The sequence below is a fragment of the Heterodontus francisci genome, chromosome 17 (assembly GCF_036365525.1).
Source record: "Heterodontus francisci isolate sHetFra1 chromosome 17, sHetFra1.hap1, whole genome shotgun sequence".
Taxonomy (NCBI): Eukaryota; Metazoa; Chordata; class Chondrichthyes; order Heterodontiformes; family Heterodontidae; genus Heterodontus; species Heterodontus francisci.
This window is the reverse complement of record NC_090387.1, coordinates 82,047,997-82,071,372: the sequence shown is the minus strand read 5'-3', so window position 1 is coordinate 82,071,372 and position 23,376 is coordinate 82,047,997. Positions and strand designations below refer to the sequence as shown.

Here is a 23,376-nt window from a genome sequence, read left to right as displayed (position 1 = left end):
GGACCTGAACACCCAAATCTCTCTGTACATCAATTTTCCCCAGGACTTTTCCATTTACTGTATAATTCACTCTTGAATTGGATCTTCCAAAATGCATCACCTCGCATTTGCCCCGATTGAACTCCATCTGCCATTTCTCTGCCCAACTCTCCAATCTATTTATATTCTGCTGTATTCTCTGACAGTCCCCTTCACTATCTGCTACTCCACCAATCTTAGTGTCGTCTGCAAACTTGCTGATCAGACCACCTATACTTTCCTCCAAATCATTTATGCATATCACAAACAACAGTGGTCCCAGCACGGATCCCTGTGGAACACCACTGGTCACACGTCTCCATTTTGAGAAACTCCCTTCCACTGCTACTCTGTCTCCTGTTGCCCAGCCAGTTCTTTATCCATCTAGCTAGTACACCCTGGACCCCATGCAACTTCACTTTCTCCATCAGCCTACCATGGGGAACCTTATCAAACGCCTTACTGAAGTCCATGTATATGACATCTACAGCCCTTCCCTCATCAATCAACTTTGTCACGTCCTCAAAGAGACATCAGACCTCAGCTTAATATCTCATTTAAAAAGGAGAAAAAAGGCATCAAAGATGAATCAGATTAGTGTAGACATAAAGGGCCAATAACAAAACAGATGTTGGGTCACGAGTTACCCAAAATATCCGAGCAAAAGGCAAAGCTGAGGGAAATAAGACACCATCTGATCCAAATTAAATGGACAGTTAAGTTGGCAAGGACAACAGATCAGCAATGAAAAATGATCTTTTATGTGATAGAGTACAAAGCAAATATAACCCTGTATAAAGCATAAAGGCAATGCGATGAAAGTTTCACAGATAAATGGAGAGAGATCGAGACTAAACAAATTTAAAAGCAAGGCACATGATGCAATTTCTACTGTTGGCCCTAATTGTATGTTCAAGCCCTGCAAAGATGCTTTAACGCACAACCTTCTGAATCTGAGGCAAGAGTGCTAGCACTGAGCCAACAAGAAATGCCCCCCCGCCGCCCCACACCGCCTGTTCACCAGTGACCCCTGCTTGAAAGTACATGCGTGTGGTGATCAGTTGATGACAATCTCTCACTCGGTTGTACACATCTCATGGTGACATGACCTTCCAACATTCCCTGTCTAGATTTGTAGTGAGGAAATGATTGCCACAGCACATTGGCAGAAATCTCCAGCACTAGAGAAAGCACACGGGAACCCACTCATCAATTGGGAGGGACAGGGGTTAGAATCATTTCATTTCAGACTGAAGTCCCGCCAAACTCACTTTCCAATATGAATCAGTTCTGTCTAACTCAGTCAGTAAGTAGTAATCACTTACGGTCAGAAGAGCTCTTACGGCTTGAGAAGGACTCATCAGCAGTGCCGTCCAGCTGCTGTAGCATTATCTGTCGGATATTGTCACCATCATCCTCAGGCATAATCAGCTTCATCAGGGTCTGGTTACACACGTTTGCTACTTCCTTAATATCTGGACTTTGAGTTAAGAAGCGAGCACTCCAAGAACTATATATAAAGCAGGACAGGGATCTATAGCAAACAATATAACGGAGCAATCTGCAGTCCCATGACAACACAGGACCAAGAGCCATAGTTCCAGTTAACCTCTGGCAGGAATCTCGGCAATGGCAGTGCCACTTATAATTTTTTATTTATTTATTTTATTTAGAGATACAGCACTGAAACAGGCCCGTCGGCCCACCGAGTCTGTGCCGACCATCAACCACCCATTTATACTAATCCTACATTAATCTCATATTCCTACCACATCCCCACCTTCCCTCAATTCCCCTATCACCTACCTATACTAGAGGCAATTTATAATGGCCAATTTACCTATCAACCTGCAAGTCTTTGGCTGTGGGAGGAAACCGGAGCACCAGTTAGGGGAAGGTGGATGCTGTTGCTCTTGAAAGTGGTCATTACCTGGCATTTATATGGTGAGAATGTTACCTGCCACTTGTCTGCCCAAACCTGGATGTTGCCCAAGTCCTGTACAGAGAAGGTTGAGGGATTTGATAGAGGTGTTCAAAGTCATGAAGGGTCTAGACAGAGTAGATAGGAAGAAACTGTTTCCATTGGCAGAAGGGTCGAGAACCAAAGGACATTGATTTAAGGTGACTGGCAAAAGAACAGTGGTGACATGAGAAAAATATTTTTTACGTAGCAAGTGGTTAGGATCTGGAATGCAGTGCCTGAGAGTGCAGTGGAGGCAGGTTCCATCATGGGTTTCAAAAGGGAATTTGATAATTATCTGAAGAAAAATTTTTGCAGGGCTACAGGAAAAGGGCGGTGGAGTGGGACTAGTCAAGTTGCTCTTGCAGACAGCCGGCATGGACAAAGGGCCGAATGGCCACCTTCTGTGCTGTAACCATTCTATCAGACCACAAAGCTTAATGTGGTTTGCTTCAGTTTAATTAGCATCACATTTACCATCATCTTCAAGCCTCAGCAAGCACAGCAATTAGAGTTTTGAAAATGGACACAATATTGACGTTAGAACAAAGTTACTGCTAACATTTAGCCGTACAAGAGTTTGCACGGCGTACACCTGCTAAGACCTAGATTCATCTGTCATTTTAATGTAACTGAATGCATCAGGCACCACTCTGCCACAATACTTATTATGCAAGGTTTATGTTCCTCCACCCCACCCCATATCTGAATCAGTGCTTCATGCAAGGCATCCCCCCACCAAGCCCCTCCCAGAAATGCTAAGTACCCAACAATGCTCTGAGACTGGCAAGAGAAATCCTTGCAACTTTCCTCTCCTCCACTCGAGGTTAAGCCCATCCTCCAGAACAGCACCAGCCAATGACAACAGGCTACAGCAGCATCAACACAGGAAGGACAGTTAGCCTGTGTCTGGCGCCACCTTTGCCTCATTCCCAACACCACAGAATGATGCGCACAATTACATGACTAAGCGCGCACAGATTCATGAATTGGGAGACGGACCAACCGATGGAGTGATAACGGAGCGATAATGGAGCAAAAGGCTCATGATTCTTAGTGTGCCAATAGGGGGCAGGAGGTAAACGATGTCGTAAATGAGACAGAATGAGAATGTGGCCATAATATGCGAATTAGGGCTCTTACAGGGAGACTTGCCCAAGGAGCAATGGCACCAAATTTAGGTATCGTCTGACGAATAGGGCAGCCCAGTGGTTAGCACCACAGCCTCACAGCTCTAGGGACCCAGGTTCGATTCTGGGTACTGCCTGTGTGGAGTTTGCAAGTTCTCCCTGTGACTGCGTGGGTTTCCGCCAGGTGCTCCGGTTTCCTCCCACAGCCAAAGACTTGCAGGTGATGGGTAAATTGGCCATTGTAAATTGCCCCTAGTGTAGGTGGGTGGTAGGGAATATGGGAATAGGTGGTAGGGTTAGTGGCGAGTCGAAGAGACTTAGTAGTTGGCAGGAAAAAAGACAGAGGCGCAAGGGGAGAGCCAACTGTGCAACAGCCCCAACAAACAAATTTCTCTGCAGCACCTGTGGAAGAGCCTGTCACTCCAGAATTGGCCTTTATAGCCACTCCAGGCGCTGCTTCACAAACCACTGACCACCTCCAGGCGCGTATCCATTGTCTCTCGAGATAAGGAGGCCCAAAAGAAAGAAAGAGAAGAAGGTAGGGTTAGTATAAATGGGTGGTTGTTGGTCGGCACAGACTCGGTGGGCCGAAGGGCCTGTTTCAGTGCTGTATCTCTAAAAAAAAATAAAAAGAATTAAAAAATAAATAAAAATACCATGATTGCAGACCATTTCGAAGAGCGAGAAACCAAAGAGTAAAAAGATTTATCTGCAGGAAGTCCCAAAAGAAGCACTGTGGTTAAAAACTGCACACTGTCCCTTCCTAAAAAGTCTGTAATGCCCGGGGTTTGTGATGGGTAACTAGTGCATTTAGTTGTTTGGCTGGTGAAAAGGATACTCTTCTTCCTGTCGTCGTACGAGAGGCAGGGCAGGACGGCTGTCAGGATTCCTGAAGAATAGGGCAGCATCACACGGCCAGCCAACTGGATGAACTCCCTCATCCACGTCATTGCAGTCAGCTGAATCAAATCATCTGTGGGAAGCAAACAGGAAAGACTGCGTGACCACAACTCGTACAGCACTCTGACTCCATGAGACACACGCCAGAAAGAGCAGTGTGCAGAGTTTGAGTTAGAGAGAGTGTGTACTTTTCTGACCTGGGTGAACATCAGTGCTGAGAAGTGGAATGCAGCACATTTCAGGAATAGGATCAGTGTTAAGTACTCGAGTCAAGTACAGAACAGTTAGAGTATAACTCCCTGTACCTGGCCCACACGAAGAAAAGCAGCAATTAACTGGTGCTTGGAGCTTGGCTATTGGTAGATTAAAAGCCCAAAGCATGTTCTCGATTATCATACAAATAGGGTTTGAGGGCAACACTTGAATCCAAAATTTAAGACAAAAGAATAATATCCTTTATTTTAATTTCCAACATAAGCCAGGACAATGCAGTATAGATTAGCACAAAAGTGTGAATAACTTTATGATATGGATTCAGTCACTAGGAACTGGGTTGAGGCTACCCAACTCACTTCATATTTACTCTTACAGTTGGCAGAAGGGGGAGACTGGCACCCACAAGGTGAATGGACACGGTGTTCAACCCACTGCACCACTTAGCTCTGCAGTTATTTCCATATTGAACTGTCCACCTTAACTTAGCAGAAAACACCATTATTGGAATCTGTTAGATTATCAGATATATGACATATAATGCTTAGCTTTTCGAGTTAAAATTTTAATAGTACCTTTTTGTTCAGCAAATGCAATTACCGACAGCCAGGGATATGAGAGAGGGGTATTATTGCTTATGCTTCAACTGCAGTCTTAACCTCAGACTCGATTGATATAACAACTGGGAGTTCAAAACATAGCAAGAATGTGGAACTCACTACCATGTGCAGTGATTGAAGTGAATAGCATAGATGCATTTAAGGGGAAGCTAGATAAGCATGAGTGAGAAATGAATAGAAGGATATGCTGATAGGGATAAATTAAGTAAATAGCAGGCTTGTGTGCAGCATAAACCAAATGGCCTGTTTCTGTTCTGTAAAAATTATGCAACTCAGTCTCACCCTTTAATCTGTCAATACCAAATGCCAATCAGCAGTTAAAATTTTCTAACAAATAATAAAGCAAAATACTGTGGATGCTGGAAATCCGGAATGAACAGAAAATGCTGGAAATACTCAGCAGGTCTGGCAGCATCTGTGGTCAGAGTAATAGATTTAACGTTTCCGGTCTGTGACCTTTCATCAGAACTGGGGCTCTGGGACCAATCAGCGGCAAATGTGAAACAAATATGCTGGGCAGCAGAGAAGGGGGCGGAGAGTGGGAGTGCAGAGGAGAAAGGGCAGGGAAGAAAGGGGGACTCACCAGAGGCCTGGCAGTGGATGACCAAGATGTTGGCCATTTCAGCAAACTTTACACTTGAAGGGTTTTTCTTGATTTCCTTCAGAAATTCAACGAGAACAGTCTCACACCTGGAATTAAGTTAAGGATAAGTTATCCAGGTGAAACCTGAATAAGCTGCAACAAGAAAGTGATAAATACAAAACTCTTCTCACTTTGAGCTCTTACTGATGATGTAGCTGCTTTAGGCAGCAAACAGCCCAACTGTACAGATCAGGGAGGCTGTGCTGAGTTAGCTCATCAAAGACAGCCACATATAGGGGTACAATAACTGTCTTCAGTGACCCAGCTCAGACAGGAAAATAATATCCAATTGCTACACTCAATTGGGAGCAGGATTGAGTTTCTAAGATTAAAAAGCTCCAGTACTTTCAGTGATCAACCTGGTTGATGACACTCAACATAAGCCGTTTGCATGAAGTCAAAGAAATATTTACTAATTCATGTCGACAAGTCGCGTACCTGTCCTTTTGATTCTAACATATGTTTTAGCGAAATAAGAGAATGCAGAGGGTTGTTCATTCACTCTCCAGCCAGAACTGGGGAATTGAATGACTTCTCCAACCTAGTCAAGCTACTCACTGGCTGGCTGTGAAAGCAAACAGTGTATAAATTATGAGGACTTGGAAATTAAACCTCTGCACACAAATAGGGACTGGCATTGTCGCTTACCCAAGAAACAGACCTCCAATAGCTGCCTCTTCAGGTTTTGTAAAATATCAACTATGCAAAATGGTGAAAGACACAACCCTGAGCTACGAAGATACGGATTAGGAGCAGCAGTAGGCCATTTGGCCCTTCGAACCTGCTCTGCCATTCAATAAGATCATGGCTGATCTGTGTGGCCACAACTCTACTTTCCTGCCTATCTGCTATAACCTTAGATAAATTCTTAATTGACAAGGGAGTCAAACAGCCTTAAAAGTATTCAATGACCCTGCCTCCACTGCTCTCCGGAGAAGAGAATTCCACAGACTAACAACTCTAAGAAAAAAATTCTCATCCTCAGTCTGAAATGGGAAATCCTTAATTTTTGTGTCCCTTAGTTCTAGACTCTCCCATAAGGGGAAACATCCTCTCAGCATCTGCCCTGTCAAGCCCCTTAGGATCTTATGTTTCAATAAGATCACCTCTCATCATTCTAAACTCCAATGGATACAGGCTCAACCTATCCAACCTTTCTTCATAAGATAACCCTCTCATCCCAGGAATTAGTCGAGTGAACCTTCTCTGAACTGCTTCTAATGCAATTATATCCTTTAAGTAAGGAGACCAAAACTGTACACGGTATTCCAGATGTAGTCTCACCAACAACCTGTACAACTGTAGCAAAACTTTCCTTTTATATTTCACCCTCCCACCTTGCAAATAAATGACAACATTCCATTTGCCCTTGCTAATCACTTGCTGTACCTGCATACTAACCTTTTTGTGAATCACGTACCAGAACATCCAGATCCCTCTGTACCAGAGTTCTGCAACCTCTCTCCATTTAAATAATTATACTGCTTTTCTATTCTTCCTGCCAAAGTGGACAAGCTCACATTCTCCCACATTATACTCCATTTGCCAATTTTTTGTCCACACATTTAACCTATCTGTATCCCTTTGCAGGCTCTATGTCCTCTTCACGACTTACTCTCCTACCTGTCATCAGCAAATTTAGCAACCATACATTTGGTCCCTTCATCATTGATGTAGATTGTAAATAGTTGGGGCCCCAAGACTGATCCCAGCAGCACTCCTCTAGTTACAGCTTGCCAACCCAAAAATGCCTCATTTATCCCTAATCTCTGCTTCCTGTTCGCATGAAGAGGGGATTGGGTAGCTAATATATTACCTGCTACACCATGAGCTTATATTTTGTGCAGCAGGATTTTGAGCTGTGGTCATGGTGTCTTTATTGGGAACTTGGCAGATTTTTGCAGTAATTTCACGACTCGAGCAATACTATTCACAACAATTATTCGCTGTAAAATTTCATTATGTGCAGCCAGCTTTTTAAAGCTGTACTTTTAAATTTTTTTTGCATGACCATACACATGCGGGACTTAACCGAATCAAGGCATGCGCGGTACATTCAAGCTGCTGCGCGGCCACACACGCACACAGCTTAGCAGGAACATTGTTCACAACCCATAACTGGCTCCCTAGAAAGCTAGCTCATAACAAAATCAACCTCGACAGACTGCTTATGGGCAAGTTCTAAACACCAGACTTGGGTAAGTAGCCATCAACATCTGAAATGTTTCAGGTGATCAAGGTTGCCTATCTCAATCATCTGCTGCTTCAACTCTTTTACAGAAGCAAAAGGTGTTTTCCTTGTGTGAGGAACTTGCTTTATTTTGTCTCCATTTGGAAGGTGAGCAGTGAATCAATGATACACAACTTTGCTCTTCTTGGCAGGTGTCACAATCTATAGGAAGTCCTCCCAGTTCTTTCTACAACCGGCCTGGCAACAGTGAAGGGAATCCAGAGAAAGCTTTGACTGGTAGATACAGCCACCAGATCCAATTAGGCATCACTGATCATCCTTGCCTGACGCACAAGCTGGATCTTCAGGTAGGAGTTAACTCAAATATTGTGATCAAAGAAATAAACATGCTGAATTAGCAGTCTGATCAAGTCTTCCAGTTAAAACTCCATGAGTCTGCTTGGAAGAGAAATTCCTCAATTTCTGCATTTTACATCTCTCACCCATTATTAAAAAAAGCATTTTTGTCCTGAATGACACACTTTAACCCATGTGCTGCTCCACTTGGATAAATTCTAGCTTTGATTGACCAGTAATGGAGTCTGTCACTTCTGGCTGCAACTCGACATCAGAACAGACTTGGATGAATTGCATTTCAGGACATGCAGTAACTGTTTCACGTAGTGCTGGGGGATGTGGACACCAAACCAGACACTGCTCCATGATGCTGAACAAAAGATAAGTGTGCTCCAATGACCACTAACATCCCACACCTGGGTGAATACACAATTCCCAAAGCTTAAGAGAATGACACATCTATAACTTTCATTGCCCTTGCTCACAATATGCAGATCACCCACACTCACATTTTACGGATCTCTTTACTGTTGTCTCCAAGGATCTGAAAGAGACCATCCAGGATTTCTGGCAGGTAGTCGAGCAGGTTGATATCAGGGACACATTCCAATACCAGGATCTGCAAAGATAGCCAAGATTGAAAGCAGTATGAGAGCAATTAGATTACAAGTAAGTTTCCGAATGTGTATAGATCCTGGTCACTAATGTGAATACAGGAGATGGCTACTTAGCAGGACACAAATGCTGGGAGTGGTAGTGAGGAAACTGCTCACATTGGATAGCTCTTGCTCTGTGGGGTTCAGTCAGAAGACACGAGGTACATCATGGTACACGAGGGAATATAGTGATAAGCCCTCAGCCAGAACTTGGAGCTCAAATTGGTGGCGCTGATTTGACAGCAGGAACATCACTTCCCTTTTAAAATGCTCGAGCCATTGATGTGAATGGTGAACAGTTATACAACTGACCACAGGAGGAGGCGGCTCCATAAATATCCCCATCCCCAATGATGGGGGAGGCCAGCACATCAGTGCAAAAGAAAAGGCTGAAGCATTTGCAACCATCTTCAGCCAGAAGTACCAAGTGGATTATCCATCTCGGCTTTCTCCTGAAGTCCCCAGCATCAGAGATGCCAATTCGATTCACTTCACAGATCATCAAGAAACAGCTGAAGTCACTGGATACTGCAAAGTCTATGGGCCTGACAACATCCCAGCTGTAGTACTGAAGATGCTGCAGAACTGGCCGCATCCCTAGCCAAGCTGTTCCAGTACAGCTACATCACTGGCGTCTATCCGACAATGTGGGAAATTGCCCAGGTATGTCCTGTCCACTAAAAGCAGATGAAATCCAATTCGGCCAATTACCACCTCATCAGTCTAATCTCAATCAGCAACAAAGTGATGGAAGGTGTCAAAAGCACTATCAAGTGGCACTTAAACAGCAACAACCAGCTCACTGATGCATTTTTGTTTCCACAAGGGGCACTCGGCTCCTGACCTCATTACAGCCTTGGTCCAAAAATGGCTGAACTCAAGAGCTGAGGTGAGAGTGATTACGCCTTGATATCAAGGCAGCATTTGTAGGAGTGCAGCATCAAGGAGCCCGTGCCAAGTTGAAGTCAATGGGACTCTACTAATTCCAGGGATGAAGGACTTATGAAGAAAGGTTGGACCTATACCTGTTGGGGTTTCGATGAATGAGAGGTGATCTTATTGAAACATATAAGGGAGCTTTATAACGTGGATACCGGGGAGGATGTATCCGCTTGTGGGGGAGACTAGAACACAGTTTAAGACGCAGATAGGAGAATTTTTTTTTCTCAAAGGGTAGTCAGTCTGTGGAACCCTCTTCCCCAGAAAGCAGTGGAGGCTGGTTCATCCAATTTATTTAAGGCCGAGTTACAGATTTTTGATGGACAAAGGAATCAAGGGTTATGGGGGGCAATCAGGAAAATGGAGTCGAGACCACAACCAGATCAGTCATGATCTTATCGAATGGCAGAGCAGGCTCGAAGGGCCTACTTCTGCTCCTATGTTCCTTCCTATGTTTCACTCGTTTGGAGCAGTTTTAGAACCATCAAGTTTCAAAGGAATAAAATTTTAACAAAGTGCCCTGTGCAGTCTGGCACTGAGCGATACTGACCAAGAAGGCCCCAGCCTTTCATGAATAAATCTAGCTGGGATCTTGTCTCCTGAGCAAGGGAGAGGAAGAAATGTATCACAGTTCCCAAATCTGGTCACGACCTCTGCACACCAAGTCCCATTCACCCATCATCCCTGTGCTTGCTGACCTACATTGGCTCCCAGTCTGGCATCGCCTTGATTTTAAAATTCTCAACCTCATGTTCAAATCCCTCCCATGGCCTTGCCCTCCCTATCTCTAACCTCAAGCCCTACACCCCTCAGATCTCTGTTCCTCCAAATCTGACCTCTTGTGCAAATTCCATTTTGATGACTCCACCAATGGTGGCTGTGCCTTCACCAGTCTTGCCCCCAAGCTCTGGAATTCCCTTCCTAAATTTCTCCACCTCTCTTCTTTCAAGGCATTCCTTAAACCCCATCTCTTTGACCATGCTTATGGGCTCATACATGAGGATCAGTCACCCCAGCAAGAGCCAGCTCTCTAGGCAAGGAGGAGCAAAAAAAATAAACGAGGATCTGGGGGGCGGGGGGGGGGGGGGGGGGAGTGGGGGCAGTGGTGGTTGGGGGGAAACAAAATTATGGCACTTAGCAAGAATGGATCAATTCTGGGTTCAGCTGTGACCTTATTCTGGTATCATGCTCGCCTGAGTCAGAAGGTTGTGGGCTCAAGTCCCACTCGAGGGCCCTGAGAAAATGATCTAGGCTGACATTCTCAGTGCAGCATTGAGGGAATGCTGCAGTGTGGGAGATGTCATCTTTAGGATGAGATGTTAAACTGACTAATCAAGTGCTTGTTCAGGTGGATGCAAACAATCCCATGGCTACGGAAAGAAGTGTATGGGAGTTCTTATGATGTGCAGGTCAAGATGTATTCCTCAACCAACTGCATCAGAACAGATAATTTATATGATTGTTGTGGGATCTTGATGTGCACCAATTGACTGTTGCATTGGCCAACAAAACAAGTGACAGCAGTTGGACCATGATTCATTTCATATAAAGTGTATTGGGGCACCTTGAGGACGTGAAAGGTGCTACAGAAATGCAGGTTTCTTCATTCATTTAATTGTAACCCTCAAATCATGCTGAGATTGTTAACACCAGTAGTTGAATAGTTAATTTTCTGAGCAGCTCAATCAGCAAGTATAGAGCAAATTAAACAGGAGCAACGAGATCTGGAGGAACAAATCCCTGGAAAGTGCTGGAACCGCACATGTGTCTGGATCTAAAAAGGCAAATTATGGTGTGATATGTTGGATTTGCTCCTTCATCATACTCAGGAGTGTCTCATTCCCTGCATTTGAGGGGAAGTTGGATGCTTACATGAGGGGAGATTGGAATAGAAGGATATGCTGATTGGGTGGGATGTGGGGGCTGGAAGGAGGCCTGTGTGGAGCATTAACACAGGTATAGACCAGTTGGGCCGAATGGCCTATTTCTGTGCTGTAAATTCTATCCTCAGATACTGATTAATCTGTGCATTTCCAACATTTTCTCTTTCTGTATTTATCATTTCAATGGGCACATGTTACCCAATTCTGCAAGTTAATTCACACTCTTGCACTGTTAGAGTAGCCCAACATCATCAGCCTCCCTGTCTAAAAGTAGTCCAATTACAAAGGAACCTTGCACTTGAATTGATTTGCGTTTGGAGTGAAGAGACCCCAAGAGTGAAGCACGAGTTCCTATTGAGGATTAAAGCTTCTACTGTGCACAGTCCAGAGTCAGCCAGCCAATCAGGCTGCTGGTTCCAGCTTCACTGGAAACAAATCCCACTCGATGCTGTAGATTTCTTCATTCAGCTGCTTTGAGGGATGTCAGTGTGAGGGAATCCAGGTACCAGGTGTATCCCAGTTAGTTGGAGTGAAAGCCTCCATGACAGTGATTTTCCGTTTCTTTGGGGACCCACTCTCCTAACCCCCAAAGTATGGTGTCCACCATGATTGCAGAAATTCTTTGGCAACAGAAACAAGAAGGTTAAGAGGAGATTTCATACCAGGTGTTTAAAATCATGGAGGGTTTAAGTAGAATAAAGAGAAACTATTGCCAATGGCTGCCAGGGGGCACAGGTTTAAGGTGACTGGCAAACGAACCAGAGGCGACATGAGGAAAAATTTAAGCAACGAGTGGTTAGCATTTGGAATGCACTACCTGGTTGTGGTGGATATAGATTCAATAATGGTTTTGAAAAGGAAACTGAATACTTGAAGGAAAGTAAGTTGTAGGGATATGGGGAAAAGAGCGATGGAGTTGGACTTACTGGGTTGCTCTTCAAAAAAGCTGTTGCAGACTCAATGGCCTCCTTCTGCACTGTACTAATCGATGATTCTACACTTCGCACAAAAGAAGATAGTTGTGGTTGTTGGAGGTCAATCATCTCAGTCCCAGGACATCACTGCAGGAGTTCCTCAGGGTAGTGTCCTAGGCCCAACCATCTTCAGCTGCTTCATCAACGACCCTCCCTCCATTATAAAGGTCAGAAGTGGGGATGTTCGCTGATGATTGTACCATGTTCAGTACCATTTGCAACTCCTCAGATACTGAAGCAGTCCGTGTCCATATGCACCAAGACTTGGATAACATTCAGGCTTGGGTTGATAAGTGGCAAGTAATGCTCACGCCACACAAGTGCCAGGCAATGACAATCTCCAACAAGAGAGAATCCAACCACCTCCCCTTGACATTCAACGGCATTACCATCACTGAATCCCCCACTATCATCCTGGGCATTACCATTGACCAGAAACTGAACTGCAACAGCCACAAATACTGCGGCTACAAGAGCAGGTTAGAGGCTGGGAATCCTGCGGCAAGTAACTCATCTCCTCACTCCCCCAAAGCCTGTCCACCATCTACCAGACACAAGTCAGGAGTGTGATGGAATACTCTCCACTTGCCTGGATGTATGCAGCTTCAACACTCAGGAAGCTCGATACCATCCAGCACAAAGCAAACTATTTGATCAGTACCCCATCCATTGCCTTAAACATTCACTCCCTCCACCACTGATGCACAGTGGCAGCAGCGTACACCATTTACAAGATGCACTGCGGCAACTCACCAAGCTACTTTTTACAGCACCTTCCAAACCTGTGACCTCTATCAATTAGGACAAGGACAGAAGTGTGGGAACATCTGCAAGTTCTCCTCCAAGTCACACACCATTCTGACTTGGAACTATATCACCGTTCCTTCACAGTCACTGGATCAAAATCTTGGAATTCCCTCTCAAACAGCACAGCGGGTGCACCCGCACCAGAAGAACTGCAGCAGTTCAAGACGACAGATTACCACCACCTTCTCAAGGGCAATTACAGATAGGCAACAAATGCCGGTCTTGCCAGCAATGCCCACATCCCATGAAACAAATTTTTAAAAAAATCAACCTGCTACTGATTAGACCAACACACTCTACTCTTGTTACCGAAGACCAGGAATGTGTTTTGGAACTTACCCAGGAGATGATGAATTGCCTTGCATACTGATTGTTGGAATAAATCCGTTCTCTCAAGAGGGGGACGAAGGCCACAAGGTCAAATTTAGAACTTTCTGTGACAATGTCCTGTCAGATAAGAATGACACCAGTATTAGATCATCCATCATGGACAAAATAGTTATTGGTTGCAGCAGTTTACATTAAACATTTCATACATAGTGAACTGAAAAATAACTTCACACAGGAATTATGTACATTTACTAATTCAGAAACAGATCAGAATGAGCAAAAACTGTGGCCTGGTTCAGAATATCGGGAGTGAAAATTCTGTGGGAGATTCTTTCCTGAAATTGGCTGAGTGCTCGTGAGGAGGAATTAAAAAGGCGGGACTAGCTCTGAAACACTTAGCAACTGGACTACACAGTCTTGGCCTGTAGCTCATACATATTTTCAGATGAGACATTAAACTGAGGCCCCACCTGCCCTCTCAGATAGACATAAAAGATTCAATGGCACTATTTTGAAGAGCAGAGGAATTCTCCTGGTGTGGTCAATATTTATCCTTCAACTATCACAAACAGATTATCTGTTGATCATCATATTGCTGTTTATGAACTCTCCTGTGTGCAAACTGGCTGCCATATTTCCTACATTACAACAGTGACTGCACTTCAAAAGTATGTCACTGGCTGTAAAATGCTTTGGGATGTCCTACGGTTATGAAAGGCTCTGTATATAAATGCAAGTCTTTCTTTTTTCTTTCACATGGCTGGCAAACTAACAATAGTTCTGAACATACTGAAAGCAGAGGCCAAAAAAAGTCAACTCTCCTATTACAAACATTCTCTCAACTCTGACCTCCCAAATGTGTCTCAACAGAACAATGGTGGAAGGGAAGCAATTGAATTTTGCCCTGCATGGTTCAGTGGATAAACTACAAAGAACATGAGCATCACCCTCGGGGACAGCCAAACCCTCCATCACAGCTGTGGATACTAGCATCTTACTGGTGTTTGAATTAGGGACAAAGTATTCTCAAATTTTGCTTTCGCATCTCCATAGTTCTTGTTCAAGCGTAGACCTTTATCCAGTCACTTATCTGTAGCTCCAATCGCACTCAGAAAGGGTGTAATCACACAAGAGACTGACCAAGAAGTGGAGATGTTGCATGTCACTGCGTCCCTCTTTGGAGCACTAACAGCCTATTACTTAAAGCTAAGGTTCAACCACCTGCAGGCCTAGGATGGTTCTGACTCTCCTCTGGGAGCTCGTGTCAGGACATTTAAAATCCTCAAAGACAACAGTATCACTTAGCATCTCAAATTCTTATGCCAAGAAGCTGGGATGTCCACATCAGATACCCGAGCAGCACTCTGTCAGGTCCAGAGAGAGTTCATTCCTTCTCAACTTGGGTGCAGAGTGTGTTACTCTCCATTAATGCAGCTACAATGCCTTGGTACATCACTGCATAAACAAAAAGAGCCAATGACAAAACACCAGATTACAACTCAGCTCAAGGCAATGAATTTTCTACCTGTTACTCAATTCTATTCCTGTACAAATTGTAACCATGCAAGAAGTTAATTTACTACCAGGAGATTGTACTTCCACAGCTTAATGACCAACATAGCAAGCTACTCATTCCTCACTGTAAAACAAGCAACTTCAAATAGAAATGGATGCTTTACTTGCTCACACTTGAGGTTGCACCATGGCCCTGTTGGCATTGCTTTGAGCAATCTAAATTCAGGTCCTGATGGGCAAAGGCCTACAGCACAGAAGTTCAACTTGGTACGAAATCTCCGAGCATAAGAACATAAGATCACAAGAAACAGAAGGCGGCCATTCGGTCCCTCAAACCTGCCCCGCCATTCAATAAGCTGATCTGCCCCAGATCGCAACTCCTCTTTCATGCCAGCGCCTCATAGCCCTCAACTCCCCAATATTTCAAAAATCTATCTACCACCTCCTTAAATACTTTCAGTGATCTAGCCTCCATAACTCTCTAGGGTAGAGAATTCCAGACACTCACAACCCTCAGAGAAGAAATTCCTTTGCATCTCAGTTTTAAATGAGTGTCCCCTTATTCTGTAACTATGTCCCCTAGTTCGAGATTCCCCCAACAGTGGAAACATCTACCCTGTCAAGCCCCCTCAGAATCTTGTACTTTTCAATAAGATCACCCCTCATCTTTCTAAACTCTAATGAATAAAGGCCTAACCTGTTTAGCTGTTCTTGATAAGTCAACCCCTTCATCCCAGGAATCAGTCTAGTGAATCTCTTCTGAATGGTCTCCAATGTCAGTATATCCTTTCTTAAATACAGGGACCAAAACTGTACACAGTACTCCAGGTGCCGCCTCAACAACACCCTGTACAGTTGTAACAAGACTTCCCTATTTTAAACTCCAACCCCCTAGCAATAAAGGCCAAAATTCCATTTGCTTTAATTACTTGCTGCACCTACACACTAACATTTTGTGTTTCATGCACAACACCCAGATCCGTCTGTGCTGCACTTTTTTGGAGTCTCTCCCCATTTAAATAATAGTCTGCCTTTTGATTCTTCCTACCAAAGTGCATGACCTCACACTTTCCTACATTAAACTCCATCTGCCAAGTTTTCGCCCACTCAATCTATCTATATCCCCTTGCAGATTCCTAATGTCCTAATCACAACATGCCCTCCCACCTATTTTTGTATAGTCAGCAAATTTGGATATATTACACTCTGACCCCTCCTCCAAGTCATTAATATAGATAGTAAATAATTGAGGCCCTCGGACTGATCCTTGTGGCACTCTACTAGTAACGACTTTCCAACCTGAAAAAGACCCATTAATCCCGACTCTGTCTTCTGTGTGTTAACCAATTCTCAATCCATGCTAATACATTACCCCTAATACCGTGAGCTCCTATCTTGTGCAATAATCTTTTATGTGGCACCTTATCGAATGCCTTCTGGAAATCTAAATACACTACATCTACCGGCTCCCCTTTATCAACTCTGCTTGTTATATCCTCAAAGAACTCTAGCAAATTTGTCAAACATGATTCCCCTTTCACAAAACCATGTTGTCTCTGATTGTGTTAAGTGACCAAAGGATGGCAGTCACTGTAGTGTGGAGAGGGTATTCTTCTGAGTGTGCCATTGAAGCAGTAATATGACAAAATACAGACCAGCTTCTTCCTGTTTCTAAAGACTGGTGCAGATACACATTTTTGCCCTTGGCTACAGGCCACAAACCCCTTCCTTTGCCATTTTCGTGAAGCAACAGGGAACCGAGGCTGATGAGGCAGCTTTTCAAAAGAAAAATTAACTTACAATTTTCAAATACCACAAGATAATTTCCCTGCAAATATTGGGTTCTTTTCATTGGGGTCGAGTCTCCTCGCTTTCTATATTTTGTGCCATTTAAATAGACACTGTCATTAGCTTGGCTGCTCACAAAATAGCTGGCTAACTGCACTAATCAAAAACCTTTTCATATGACATATCTACAACACAAGGCTCATATCAGTTAAGTACTAGTTGTTACAAGTTTAAAGATTTTTAACTGAGAAATGTGGGTGAAGAGCTAAAGTCTATTGTACAGGACACTGCCAAGGAAAGAGAATAGGGAGAGGTTTGGTGAATTGGGAAGTAGTGATTAAATACTAAGCTTTGCTTTTAAAAGCCAATAGATTATAACAAGAAAGGGCCAGAATTCCACAGTGTGAGGTGTTGTGAAAGAACAAGTCAGTCAACTCACAGGCAGCACAAAGCCTTGGAGAGATGCAGGACATTTACAAGAATTAGGGACTTCAGTTACGTGAAGAAACTACAGAAGCTGGAAAAATTAAGGCAAGGTTTAACAGAGGCGTTCAAAAATCATGAAGAATTTTGAGAGTAGATAAAGAGAAACCTCCCACTGGCAGAAAAAAGTAAGATTTAGATTTATAATAATTGGCAAAAGAAACAGAGGTGAGATGAGTAATTCTTTTACGCAGTGAGTTGCTGTGATGTGGAATGCATTGCCTGAAAGGGTGGTGGAAACAGATTTAATAGTAATTTACAAAAGGGAATTGGATAAATACCTAAAGGAGTAAAACTACAGCACTATGGGGCAAGAGAAGGGGAGTGGAACTAATTGGGTAGCTCTTTCAAAGATCCAGCACAGGCACAATGGATGGAATGGCCTCCCTCTGTGCTGTAAGGCTCTATGATTTGAGTAGAAAACATGATGAGCTAGAGCTTGACTTCATTAACAATGAGGATGCAGGGAGAGCATATGCAGCAATGAATCTCTAAGTTAGGAACGAGATTTAAGAACTTCACCCCCCACCCACCCTAAACCCAGGTAATTTCCAAGAATTTTTTTTTTAATTGTACACTGATGAAAATGCACCTGTCTGGCATTGTAGATAGAGTACAAAAAAGAGTTTGTGCTGAAAATAAACCCTCCAATTCCCATCCACTTAAGCAACCTACTGGATTATAAAACACACAGCCAACATGCACATTGTGCCTTACATGACTTTTCTCCTTCAAAACGGTCTCACCCGCAAACACCTCTTGGCCAGACAGAGAAGGGTAACAAAATGCCAACACTCATTACAGATATAACCGATATTTAGTTCCCAGGGTTGGCAATCTCACGCACTTCCATTCCAAATTTTTTATTTTCCGCAGTCAAGAGTGCAGGCAACCTGATCCACAAAACTATACCAGCGTTGCTCAATCAGGGACCCCTCTCCCTCATTTTCCCAGCCACTGAGCACATCCCTGCAGCAGTGCCCAAAACGTGAACTGTTGCACAAGTTTTGTGGTCAGCAAAAGGGTGCCCAGTGCAGCAAGGCCATCCGGTACCACGACTGTCACTTTCCTGTGTTCAAAAGGTAAAAAGGTACAAGAAAAAGGCGACGCATTTCATAACACACCTTTCACGGCCTCAGGACAGCCCAAAGTGTTTTGCAGCCAATGAATTAAGTTTGAAGTGCAGTCAGAATTGTTACACAATTGTCGGGAAACATATCAACCAAAGTGCGCCCCACAAACAGCAGCAAGATGAACGGCCAGCTAATCTATTTTGGTGGTGTTGGCCGAGAGAGGAATGCTGGCCCAGGACAACTCCCTGATCTTCTCTGAAAAAGTGCCTGGGGGTTATGCATTTCCATCAATAGTTACAGTGCTATCTTACTCCTATAAGGGCAATGCCAAAATTGCTCACCCCTCTCGCCCCCCTCATATGGATTCGAAGGCTGGAAAAAAAAAAACACCCTCACTTTTCCTCGTGTAACGTCACAACTGGACTTCCCCCACAAGTGAAAAATGTTGGAAATACAGCAAAGAATTAGAGACAATTTGAGACAATTGTGCACTCTATTTTAAAAGGATTTTTGATATGAAAAGCAGGCATGAATAACTTCAGTTACTTGCAGAGACAAGAGAAGCTAGATGATCCTCCTTAGAGCAGAAAAAGTTCAGGGAAGATTTAACAGAAGCATTCAAAAATCAGCAAATTGATCACTTATGTGGATCGCCTTGTGTTAATCGCAGGACGTCAGGATAAATGCATTCCTTGGTATGGTACAAATTCATACAGGTGAGGGGTCCCATGTTTGAATGCTGGTTTGTCATGCTAATAATTTAATCTCAAGCAAAACAGCTGTCAAGACACTACACTCTTGGGCAAAGGGGGAGGGACTATTTTAATATGTAAAGGTCAGTCCAAACTGTTGCTCAGTAACCCCTTCAGGAAGGTGCCCATTCATAATCCAAATGCACCAAATATCTGTCCAGAGAATTCAGATGCTTACCTTTAATAACCGGTCCAGCAATTCAGAGCCACTTTTGACATTGGGATCTGGATCTGCAGCCAGCTGTGTAAAACAGACACATCACTCAGAGCAAGCATAGTCAAGGGTATCGTTTTACCTCCAGCTTGAATATCCCAAAGTGGCACAAAAATTAAATGACCGAGGGATGTGGATGACCCTGATGACTCCAGCAAACCAAAAAATGCTAATGAAACATTGGATAGAAGTGTTCACATTTTATTGACAAGACAATAACTACAGCCCATATGACACAAAGGTTGCTGGAGTTGTGGATAGTGTGGAAGGCTGTTGTAGGTTGCAACGGGACATTGACAGGATGCAGAGCTGGGCTGAGAAGTGGCAGATGGAGTTCAACCTGGAAAAGTGTGAAGTGATTCATTTTGGAAGGTCGAATTTGAATGCGGAATACAGGCTTAAAGACAGGATTCTTGGTAGTGTGGAGGAACAGAGGGATCTTGGGGTCCATGTCCATAGAAGTTGATAGGGTTGTTAAGAAGGCGTATGGTGTGTTGGCTTTCATTAACAGGGGGATTGAGTTCAAGAGCCGCGAGGCTATGCTGCAGCTCTATAAGGCCCTGGTTCGACCACACTTGGAATATTGTGTTCAGTTCTGGTCGCCTCATTATAGGAAGGATGTGGAAGCTTTAGAGAGGGTGCAGAGGAGATTTACCAGGACGCTGCTTGGACTGGAGGGCATGTCTTACGAAGAAAGGTTGAGGGAGCTAGGGCTTTGCTCATTGGAGCGAAGAAGGATGAGAGGTGACTTGATAGAGGGGTCCAAGATGATGAGAGGCATAGATAGAGTGGATAGCCAGAGACTTTTTCCCAGGGTGGAAAGGGCTATCACCAGAGGGCATAATTTTAAGGTGATTGGAGGAAGGTTTTGGGGAGATGTCAGAGGTAGGTTCTTTACACAGAGAGTGGTGGGTGCGTGGAATGCGCTGCCAGCGGTGGTAGTAGAAGCAGATACATTCGGGGCATTTAAGCGACTCTTGGATAGGTACATGGATGATAGTAGAATGAAGGGTAGGTAGTTTGTTTGATCTTAGAGTAGGTTAAAGGTTCGGCACAACATCGTGGGCCGAAGGGCCTGTTCTGTGCTGTACTGTTCTATGTTCTATATGTTCTATAACTGATCCGAAAAGAACAATGGGAGATTAGGATTATTTTTTAGATGCTGTGGACTGGTAGAAAATGAAATTGAAATAGTGGTGGAAATAGAACCCACAATAGCTTTTAAAATGGATGAGGATAAATATCTGAAGAAAAAACTTTTAAGAGGATATGGGGAAGAGTCTGGTGAATTGGACTACATGGGGAGTTCTGTGAATGGATCGAGAGCTCCACCTAGCTTTCTGACTGGTCCCTACTACCCGTGTGATATGATTGGTCACGTGACTAGGGTAGGCCAATCAGAATCTCAATTGCAACCCTGTTCGGAGGCAGCTCCTACACTTCCATACTGTGAAAGTTTAATTAAAACTGTAAACATTTACCAAGTGAAGTTCCACCTGAAGTTTTAAATAAATTGAAAGACATGGACCTGCTCAGACCCTCAGCCTCCCGACATGTCCAGGACTCAATGCCCAGTCAGAAGCACCAGAGTCTGTGACCCACTCAGTTCCACATTTTTCTTTTTACATATAATTCCATTTGCAAGACATCAACTAGGGTTATTAAAAATAATCGACTTCCTCCATGGAGGTACTATCGATATTGGGCTAGTGAAACAGTGGTGAGGACCAAATGAAGCTGAATGAGTAACTGAGGCTTTCACCTGTGCATCCAGTCAGTCTCAGAGTGATGAAAACAGGAGGGAGGGTAGGGAGAGAAGTTGTTGTGCTCAGGATTTGAATCCTCAGTGAACAGTGACTTGACCAGGCCACTTCAGCTTCATTTCACCACTCATCCTTCATTCAGTTCATTGTACTCCTCGCTCAAACAAGCAAAAGGAAAAAAAAAGCAATAATTCTTCGCAACTATGAAGAAGCAGTCGGATGGAAGACAAACAGGCTGCAACTAGAATGGCATAGCAAGATGTGTTTTGTTGTTGCGACTGCTCTTTCCTCCATTTGCATGTGACTAACAAACCACCGCCACCCCTTCTGCCCTACTCCATATGAAGTTGGCAGGTATAATGAGCAGGACAAAACTGAAAATGTATGGTACTTGTTTCAAAAAGAATTCTCTACTGTAACTAAGTCTTCCTCACATCTCAATAATCCAATACAGAATTCCTACCCCCACCCTCCCCGGTCAGTGTTTAGGTACCAAGACGAATGAATGGTTTTATGTCTGTTCAAATAATTATAAAACAAAAGCCAGATCCAATTTGATATGTTGGCTGCTCTGGTTTACCAATAACCACATAATTACCTTGCTGAGACCATTGAACAGTACATTGAAGTGAGGAAGGACTGAGCCCCTGGCCACCTTCACAATGTTGTAAAGGGCTTCGCAGGCATAGTAACGCAATCGGCTATCAGCATCGTTGAAACAGGTCAAAACTGGTTCAATGAGCTCCTTCAGATACAAACCAGAATCCTGCAGGGAAAATACATATACATTAAATGACCACCAACAGGGGAGAACACATGTACATTTCAAACTTGCAGGATTTAACCTTAACTTTCTGATTTTCTCTCCTGATGGCATTGACATGCAGTTCCACAGGTACAAGATGTTCTCTGGATCTCAACAAACTGGCCTTGCTCACGTGCAAGTGTCGATAATAAATCCGAACAAACTATCCATCAGCACTTGGAAACCCAAACTGATCTTTCCTCCTACCACAACCACTCGTCCTCCCTATATACCCCGTATCACACTCACCCATATCTCTCTCAGGTTCACACCTGCACACAAGCTGTTTCTATATCCAGAGTTACTGCAGAGGTCATTGCTAGTAGAAGCTACAGTAATTGGATTCAATCCACCTGGGACAGAAGTATGAAAGATTTACAGAGCACTGGCATAGGAATGATGGGCTCACTGGGGAACTAGTGCAGAAAGGCCACTGATTCCAGCAGTGAGGGAGAGATGATTATAAACAGAGAAGTTCCTAGGCTTAAGAACAAGGTGATTTGAATTCAATCATCCCCATCATTTTAGATACACGCTCCCCATGCAGCTTCCACTCAAATCTCAGTCTTAATTCTAACATTTGATATTAAATAAAAGGTCATAGCATACAAATTCTCTCTATGCACAGAATGAGGTTTACTTATGTATTAAAAGTCTAGCCACTCATCTACTATGGTATTTCAATTTTATGACCTCAGATCTTTAGTAATCCAGGACCCAAATACCATTAGCTCTGAATTTTTGTTAAACTGCATAGCACTAAAAACGTGACAGTTTTGCTTTCGATTTTCCCCCAACCCTACTGATCAGGTCTCTCAGTGGCCATGTGTAAACTGCCGGCCTGGTTCTCACTGTGTTGTATTGTAAGCGAGTTGACAACTACTACCAAGGTATTGCGCGCATGGACAGAGTTGGAAATACCATGACCCCAGTTGAACTTTGCAACTGAAACGTCTTGCTCCAGACAGAAGGGGAGACTTATTTGAGAATCAACTTATTGTTGATATTCCCACCATTAACTAACCAATTTTATAGGTAGGTTCATTTTTTATTTCCAGAATTGTTCTTTTTCGTAAGCTAGGTTTTATAAATGTCCAAAATAAAAGCAAAATACTGCAGATGTTGGAGTTCTGAAGAAGGGTCTGCTTCTCTCTGCACAGATGCTGCCAGACCTGCTGAGTATTTCCAGCACTTCTTGTTTTTATTATAAATGTCCAACTGTGTAGACCAACTTGAATGACTGAGAAAAATACAGTAAAATAAATGAAATAATGTGGATGATCTAATGTCAGTACAGAGTTTGCAGGTACTTGCTAGCTCATATGTGGTAACTTTGAAGGGGAAAAAAAATTGTCGAATTTGATTGGTTTGTTTTGTGCCATT

The 23,376-nt window shown here is 43.5% G+C and overlaps 1 protein-coding gene across 3 annotated transcripts in view; it reads right to left on the bottom strand.

The window, feature by feature from the left end:
* vac14 (vac14 homolog (S. cerevisiae)) overlaps positions 1-23,376 on the bottom strand; it is a 444,921-nt gene that overhangs the window by 373,860 nt on the left and 47,685 nt on the right. For all 3 annotated transcript variants that reach the window (XM_068049759.1, XM_068049760.1, XM_068049758.1), the window contains exons 4-10: positions 21,787-21,954; positions 19,390-19,452; positions 13,610-13,717; positions 8,521-8,630; positions 5,425-5,531; positions 3,947-4,081; positions 1,344-1,493 (exon numbers count right to left, since the gene is read on the bottom strand). In XM_068049759.1, coding sequence (XP_067905860.1) covers positions 1,344-1,493; positions 3,947-4,081; positions 5,425-5,531; positions 8,521-8,630; positions 13,610-13,717; positions 19,390-19,452; positions 21,787-21,954 — 841 coding nt within the window. The remainder of the gene's footprint in view (positions 1-1,343; positions 1,494-3,946; positions 4,082-5,424; positions 5,532-8,520; positions 8,631-13,609; positions 13,718-19,389; positions 19,453-21,786; positions 21,955-23,376) is intronic.